The 9,121-nt window shown below is 35.0% G+C and overlaps 1 protein-coding gene across 2 annotated transcripts in view; it reads left to right on the top strand.

Annotated features, from left to right (window-relative positions):
* The window catches only part of TEX9 (testis expressed 9), a 43,078-nt gene extending 34,023 nt beyond the window's left edge, over positions 1–9,055 (top strand). For both annotated transcript variants that reach the window (XM_081117746.1, XM_081117745.1), the window contains 3 exons: positions 1,699–1,833; positions 7,149–7,283; positions 7,931–9,055. In XM_081117746.1, the coding sequence (XP_080973872.1) occupies positions 1,699–1,833; positions 7,149–7,283; positions 7,931–8,008 (348 nt within the window). In that variant the 3' untranslated portion in view covers positions 8,009–9,055. The remainder of the gene's footprint in view (positions 1–1,698; positions 1,834–7,148; positions 7,284–7,930) is intronic.
* Positions 9,056–9,121: the final 66 nt, after the last annotated feature.

A 9,121-nucleotide genomic window follows, 5' to 3' on the forward strand; every position in this document is an offset into this window, starting at 1 on the left:
ACAGAAATGTTCTCAAGTTTTTGATAAGTATTTTCCTTTCTGTAGTGGATTTACTTATTTGGGAAAACCTAATTTCCTACTTTACTATTCTTCTATCCTTTTTCTTTTTAACTTCTCCTAAGAAAGGGGGTGGGCATTATTGATTCAGGGATAGGGAGGACATCATGTGATGAAGGATGGTTTTCATTTTTCTGTGAAGTAGGTTATAGTCACCAAGAATTGTGAACATTGTAGTTAATGAGAATCTCTGTCTTTTCCGTGTGAACAGTGAGATAAATGAGACTTGCTTTTAGTGTAAGCTACTACCCAGAAAGCTGTGAAGAAGGCTGGTGATAGCAGATGGTATCCATACACAGTTTGATTTGTTTAGAAACCTACATAAAGAGCAGCATGTGTTTTGTTTTGTTTTCCCTTTAATTACTCAGAGCCAGGGAGATCAGTTTTCAAATAAAGCATACTGATACAGCCAGGAGAAAAACTTACAAAAGAAGAAAACAGACAACTGCATTTTTAACTGCATAACTTCAATTCCATATTTATTATGTTCTTTGTAAAAGGCTCTGTACTAGGCATTGTAAGTGATGCAAAGAAGATTAAGTATTACAAAATAAATTCCATTCAGTAAACATGTCATTAGTGCCTTTTGGCACTAAAGTGCTGGGAATATAGAAATAAAGGTAGTTCCTAGCCTGAAGGAGCTTACACTATAGCAGGGGGAACAAACAAAATGGATAGATTGTTTCACACAAAGGTACTATGATATATTTACATCAAGATGCTATAGAAGCTCTGAAGAAAGGCTACCTAATCTAACCTGGGAGGATAGTGAGGAACATAGTGAGGAAAGGCTTCTGGGAGGAGGTAAAACCGTAGTATATGGCCCTAGCTGTCTTAAAGGATGAGTACCAGCCAGGTAAAAATGAGGAGTAGGAAGGGATCAGGGCAGGAGGAAGAGCATGAGCAAACGCTCAGAGGCAAGAAATATGGTGGTTTGGGAGAGATCCAAGTACTGCTGATAGAGCCAAAGGTAACATCTGTGGCAGGAGATGAGATGATGGTGCCAGATTATGGTGGAGTTTGGGAGTTTATCCTCTGTTCATATTTCTTCAAGTGTGACCTATAGATTCTCTGCAACAGCATCTCTTAGAATATTTGCAGAAATGCAGGTCTAAACCCACTCCAATTCATGGAAAATAACTCAGAAGAGCTGTTGTTTTTTGCTCAGAAATGGGACTTCCTTGTAAAGCTAATGATGAATGCTTTGTATTTAAAAAATATTTTTTTAAATGATATATTTTGTCAGGTTTACACAAACACAGTATTTTATGAGTCTGTGTCTTACATTGGTGTTTTGGGTGGTTCCCAAAGGAGTGACTATAAAGAGTTGCTTATAAAAATAAATATAAAGAGCATGTATATTGTATATTGGGGTCAATAATAGAGGCAGAAAATTCAAAACAAAAGTAATTTGAAAGCTTAATTTGCAACTATATCTTTAAAGATATATTTTTCTAATGCCAACTCAGGGTAAGAATTCTCTGAGACCTATATCACTCAGTGTTCAGCCTCGTGGTGGTGGTGGTGGTGTGTGTGTGTAAAATTTCAGAGAAAGCAAGGAATATGGAAATGGAAAATGTTGCAAACCAATAGTGGGAACTTACGATGTATTTATAAATGTATATTTCTTTTACTGTACAGGAATTAGAAAATAAAAGACGACTACAAAAACAAGCTGCAACTACCCAGAGTGCTACAGAGGTTCGCTTGAATAGAGCTCTAGAAGAAGCAGAAAAGTATAAATTAGAGCTAAGTAAATTAAGGCAAAATAACAAGGTATGGAAAAATTGAATGGTTTTGATAGTGATCACCTTTGGTAACTTCTTTTATGCAAGAGTCAAAACTAAATAGTTTTTAAATTATAATTCTTGTTGTAATGGTAAAAATTTCTCTTTTCAGAAGAAATACATTCAGTATCAGTATGTACATTTTCAGTAGGTAGGATTATATTGCTTGGGCAGTTGCTATAATTGGGTGATAGTGCAACTCTTTGAAGGATTCATTCAGTTTTTTCATCCAACGTATCTTTATTTTGTGCCCATATTATATGCCAGACACTTTTCTAATCTTGGGATAAATGAAGTCTTTTTTAAAAAATCTTGTTTGTTTTATCCTTTTTGGCCTCAATTTTCTAATATATAATACAAGAGGTTATTTTACAGGTCATTGGTTCACCTGGAGGGCTTGTTAAATATAGATTGCAGGGCCCCACCCCCAGAGTTTCTGCTTCAGTAGGTCTGGGGTAAGGCCTGAGAGGGCAGTTTTAACAAGCTTCCAGATGATGGCTGATGCCACTGGTTCTGAGATAACATTTTGATAACCATTGTGAGAATCACTGTAGTATTCCTAGTATCTAGCAAATGACTGACAGAATTACCAATTCCTAAAATATCTGTTCAAATATCGATGTGTGTGAAAACATTTTATACATTATAAATATTGGCTATTAGTTTTAGGTTCTGTGTCAAGCTGAAAGTGATGCTCCATTGGAATTTCCCCCTTAGCACCATATTTAATAATTTAACAATGACTTGGATGATGAAATTAGGAGCCACCCTTGTTACGTAAAACAGTACATTTTGGATTAAATTAGCACAACAGGACATTGAACAAAACTGATCTTGATAAGCTCTCCAACAAGTTTAACAGTGACAAATACGTTGCAGTGGCTGTAGCATTTTAAGATATCTTCTGAGATAGTTTATACTGTATGGTATTACTATGTTCATATTTAAGAGCCATCAATGATGGCATGATGATGGAGATTTAGTAATAGAAGTCATTAAGTGAACAAGTTAGGAAGTCTTTACGAACTTGCCAGTCATTAGCATGTTATTACAGTATTATTTTTAATTTGGTACATTCTAAAGGGAGTCTGAAGAAAATGAAGTGGAATAACCAATTATGTCAGGATTTGCTAATTCTGATTGTAGATTTGATCTCTATTTTAGCACACACATTAGAGAAGTAGAAAGTAAAACTTGTTTCCATGACGACAGATGAGTCTCCTAATTCTAGCCAGACATTTTGCAAATTCAAGTAGTAACTCCATATGTGAACAACTCAGTATAAAACCATCAACTTTATGTAAACAACTTCGATGTGTTCAAGACAAACTTCCCACCCCAGGACTGCATTATGGATGATCGATTTAAACAAAGTGGGATGACGTTTTGTGTATATATTACTATTTACTATCAAGTTTTCTTCTAGGCGTTTCATGGGTTTTGGTCTTAGATTTAAGTCTTTAATCCATTTTGAGTTCATGTTTGTGGGTGTATAAGATAGGAGCCTAGTTTCATTCTTTTACATGTGAATATCCAATTTTTCTAGTACCATTTATTGAAGGGACTCTTTTCCCATTGTGTATTCTTGGCTCCCTTCTCAAATATTAGTTGACCATGTATGCATGGGAAGAATTAATATTGTTAAAATGTCCATACTACCAAAGCCATCTATCGATTCAATGCAAATCTCTATCAAGATTCCAATGGCATTTTTTACAGATGTAGGAAAAACAATCCTAAAATTTATAAGGAATTACAAAAGATACCAAGGAGACAAAGCAATCCTGTTGGTGTTCATAGCATTCTCTTACAGTCCTTTGTATTTCTGGGGTATCAGCTGTAATGCCCTTCTTGTATTTCTGATATTAGTTATTTGAGCCTTCTCTTTTGTCTTAGTCTAGGTAAAGGTTTGTCAGTTTTGTTGATTTTTCTCAAAGAACCAATTCTTGATATCATTGATTTTTCTACACAGTTTTTCTATTATGTATTCATTAACTCTGCTCTAATGTTTATTATTTCCTGTGTTCAACTAACTTTGGGTTTAGTTTTTTCTAGTTATATAAGATCTTTCTTCCTTTTTACTGTAAGCATTTACAGCTATAAATTTCCCTCCCTAGAACTTTTTCACTGTATCCTATAAGTTTTGGTATGTTGTATTTTCATTATAATTTTCCTGAAGATATTTTGTAAATTCCCTTGGTTTCTTTGACCCATTGGTTTAAGAGTATGTTGTTTAATTCCACATATTTGTGAATATTAGTTTTCCTTCTGCTATTGATTCTATTTCATTATAGTATGAACAGGAAAGATACTCTGTATAATTTCAATTTTTTTAAATTTACTAAGATTTGTTTAGTGGCCTAATATAATTGGAGAATGTTCTGAAGATGTCTATTAGGTCTAGGTGGTTTATAGTGTTCAGTTACTGTTCCCTTACTCTGATTGTTCTATACATTATTGAAAGTTGGGTATTGAAGTCTATTATTACAGAGCTGTTTCTCCTACCAGTTCTGTTGACGTTTGCTTCATATACTTAGGAGCTCTGATGTATGTGCAGATATATTTATAATTGTTATAGCGCCCTAATGAATTAACCCTTTTATCATTATACAATCTCCTTTGTCTCATAACTGTTTTACTTAGTCTGTCTTGTTTGATACTATTAGAGCCACACATATTCTCATTTGGTTACTAGTTGCTTTGAATATCTTTATCATTTCATTTTCAATCTCTGCATGTCCTTAGATTGAAAGTGAATTATAGACAGCATATAGTTGGTCCTGTTTTTTAAATCAATTCTAGTATATGGGGAACTTTAATCCATTTATATTTCAAGTTATTACTAATAAGGAAGAACTTCTGTTGCCATTCCTTTTTTTCTGTCTTAAAGCTCTCTTTTAAATGTCTTCATTTCCTAAGCATCTTGGGCCTTAGATGTTGTATTTTATTGCTCTGCCTATAGTCTCTTGGCCCTAGGCACCCATGGTTCTGCAGACACCCTGCAGCCCTCATGTCCAGTAGTGCCCACCACAGCTTTCAGCAGCCTCCAACCTGATATTCAAACTATGCCACAATTCCATCACGTGAGACAGAAAACAGTCCCTCAGGGCAGCCCCATACGTCAAAACATCACAATCAAGTTCTACTCTTTTCTTTCCATCCCAAGGGAGGAGCTGGGAATTGAGAGGCTTCTTTCACTGTGCCCAGGAGGGTGAGCATAAATGCAATGAAATTTCCTAGTATTTTTTTTAAATTTGTACAATAAAGATAACACAGATGTCCCCTCCCCCACCCCACATCCACCCCACTCCCAGGCCTTCCCCATAATAATGTCTGTGTCCATGGGTTATGCTTATAGACATATAAGTTCTTTGATTAACCTCTCCTCTCCCCTCCTCCAACCCCACCTTCCCTCTGAGATCCCTCAGTCTGTTCCATGCTTCTATGTCTCTGGATCTATTTTGTTCATTACATTCCACATATGAGTGAGAGCATGTGGTACTTGTCTTTCTCTGACTGGCTTATTTCACTAAGCATAATACTCTCCAGTTCCCTCCATGCTGTCCCAAAGGATAAGAGATCCTTTTTAATAGCTGCATAGTATTCCATGGTATAAATGTCCCACGGCTTTTTTATCCACTCATCTACTGATGTGCACCTGAGGTGCAGCTTTGGGGTGGAATGTTCTGTAAATATCCATTAAACCAGACAAAAAAAGGCTAAAGGAGTTTATCACCACCAAACCAGCATTGCAGGAAATGTTAAAGGAACTGCTATAATTAGAAGTAGAAATAAAGAGAAACATAGGCATAAAGAATTAAAATGGCAATAGGTAAGTATCAATAATAACCTTAAATGTAAACGGATTAAATGCTCCAATAAAGAGACATAGGGTGGCTGAATGGATAAGAAAACATGACTGAAATATAGGCTGTCTACTAGAGACCCACCTCAAAACAAAAGACTCACACAAGATGAGAGTGAAGGGATGGAAAAAGTTTTTCCATGCAAATGGAAATGAAAAAAAAAAGCTGGGGTAGCAATACTCATATTGGACAAAATAGACTTTAAAATGAAGACCATAACGAGAGACAAGAAAGGTCACTACATAATACTAAAGGGACTGATCCAAAAAGAGGATATAACCCTGATAAACATATATATACCCAGTATAGGAGCACCTAAATTTATTTTAAAAAAAAACACTTCTAGAGGACTTTAAGGGAGAGATCGACAGCAAGACAGTCCTAGTAGGGGACTTGAACACCCCACTGATTTCACTGGATAGGTCTTCCAGACAAAAAATCAACAAGGAAGCAGTGACCCTAAATGACTCCCTAGATTAGATGGATTTAATTGACATTTACAGAACATTCCTAGTATTTTGAATGTGGTTCTTGCTTGGTTGCTGCTGCTGAATTGGCTTCTAGAGTGCTCACAATACTACATTAATCTGTATATTGTATATTCAGTGTTTCCATGGGTGTTCCTTGGGGGAACAAGGGCCTGGAGCTTCCTACTTTGCCATCCTGTTGACATCACTCTCAATCATCTTTTAAAGAAGTTTTTTTAAGTCTAATATTTACTATTTTACCACGTTACTCTTTTTTGCCTAATGTCAGAGAAACTATCTACAATGTTAAGTGAGGACTTACTGTATAACATCTTCCAGTACTTAATAACTTCTGACCTGTCTTAAAGTTCACTGATTCTTTTCCCACATTGTCCACATTGCTTCAGAGCTCATCCATTTAATTTTTACCAAGATTACAAACTCGTTCTTCCTTATCATGGGCAGTGGCTGAATTCTCTAACTCAGCTCTTTCACCATAGCTGTTGCTTTTCATGGGTTCCTAGGACTCTCACCCTGCACATGGTATTTAGGTGTCTGCCAAAGATTTGAAGGGAATATACAGGCAGATTTTGAGGACTCCTCACCAATAAGACTGTTAGTTTTGGCTTGAGGGCTATCCCCTGTGGACACATGAACTGGAAAGTGCTCTCAATCAGTATGCTTCCATATCCCCTCCACTGTCTGCTTATTAAATGCTTTTAAAATTGTGTCCAGAGTTTATAGCTGCTACTGTCTGGAGAGTTGATTACTGGAATTAGAATAGAGTTATTTCAAAAACTTTTTTAAAAATGTGAGAGACTTGAACATCATTAAAAGGTATCAAAGTTACAGTAATTTAGTAATGCAAAGAAAACTTTATCTACCAAAAATTTTATATTTCAGTAAAAAGTAATTTTTATTACTGATGTGATGATAGTTTTTATAAGTTTTTTCCTTTTTTCCTTTTGTAGGATATAGTAAGTGAAGAACACAAAAAAATTGAAGCATTAAAATCCGAAAACAGGAAGCTAGAAAAACAAAAAGGAGAATTAATGATAGGATTCAAGAAACAATTAAAATTAATTGATGTTTTAAAAAGACAGAAGGTGAGTCTACCCTAAAAAAAAACCACCATAGATATTATTTGGCCACTCTACTAAAATATTTATTAGTATTTTTACTTTAGGTATGTTTGTCTTGACATGCTTAGGCACCAAATTTTATCTACATAAAATGTACTAAACATATTAAATATATGTAAGATTTATATAAATGTGTCATTCAAGGAAGTGGATATTTGCATGCAAGTAAATTAGTAATGTGGAAAATGGGACTGGTAAATACAGTATGGGTACTCCCTAACTAAAGAACATACCATTTAACAAGAATAAATTATTTTAGAGGATTGGTTTGCCTCTCGGAATCCTGAAGAGTGAAAATTTATTCCAAACCACTATTGTTTCCTTCTCTACATGAGTTAGCTGGTAGTGAGAGAAGATATGAATTCATGGTTCTGCCTCTTTTCCTTTTTGCAAAGGTTAGGTATGAAAATATTGTCTCTCAACGGTTGGTTGGTACAATACCATTGGACAAATAGGCTTCTATAGGCTGACCCTTGAATGTAATTACTGTTATTCCTGAAACAGAGCTTATAATTTCATAGCATATTATACACACTTTTACACATTTCCTGTTGTGTGGTTTATTCTTAATACTAAATTAGACAACATTGATTTTTTTTTAAAAAACACAGATGCATATTGAAGCTGCCAAGATGCTGTCTTTCACTGAAGAGGAATTTATGAAGGCCCTTGACTGGGGAAATTCTTAATTCTAAATACTTTAGTCTCTCTAACCAACAGTGTGTGATGGATATACATTTTACTTAAGTTATAATGGTTGGAATTGATAATGAAATCAAAAGAATTCCCTGTTTGGGGGAATATAACATTGACATGTAATTATTAGAAAAGGGAAATATTTTATAAAATAAGTAAGAATTTAACTTTGATTCTGCTATCTTTCTTATGTTCTAATAGCCCTTTCTCAGCTGCACTTGAATAGAAATGACTTTACGTTCTGGAGATTTAGCTGTAGTTTATAAATGAGTTCATGAGAGAAATTCTGTTTTTAAATTCTTACTGACAAATTAGATACTTTGAAATTCCTCACCCTTTACAGTAGACAGAAAAAGATGCTTTAAAAAAGTCTTTTTTACATTAAAAATTAATGTTTAAAAACACATAAATATTAACATTGGGTTAGTTTGCTAAGGTTTCCATAAGTGCCAAAGACTTGATGGCTTAAACAGCAGAGACAGTCTCACAGTTCTGGAGGCGGGAATTCTGAGGTCAGTGGTTGGCTTCTTCTGAGGGCTGTCTGCTCCCCATGATGTCACATGCTCAGAAAAACATGCTTTAGACCCAATTAATTATAAGTGCTTATTTCCCTGGCCAAATCAGGCAAGTAAAGTTCCTAAACGCAAACATAGAAAGAGAACTGTAGCCTAAATAGGGATGCAGAAAAAGCTCTGAACAGTAATAGTGTAGAAAAGTTAGTCTCCATATTTATGTACATGGAATATTGTAATGAGGTGGTGGTGTAGAACTTAGGTCTTCAAATTCAGTACAAAAACAGTTTGACTAACAACACGGGTGTACACTTTCACCACTCTTATTCAACCTAGTACTGGAAGTCCTAGCCACAGCAATCAGACAAGAAGAAAACATAAAAGGCATCCAAATTGGAAAGGAGGAAACAAAACTGTCATTATTTGCAGATGACATGATATTATACATACAGAATCCTAAAGACTCCACCAAAAAACTACTAGATTTAATAAATGAATTCAGCAAGGTAGCAGTATACAAAATTAACACCCAGAAACTGGTGGAATTTTTATACACCAATAATGAACTCTCAGAAAGAGAAACTAAAAAACAAT

This window comes from Miniopterus schreibersii (assembly GCF_964146895.1).
Source record: "Miniopterus schreibersii genome assembly, chromosome: 1".
In the NCBI taxonomy this organism is placed as follows: Eukaryota; Metazoa; Chordata; class Mammalia; order Chiroptera; family Miniopteridae; genus Miniopterus; species Miniopterus schreibersii.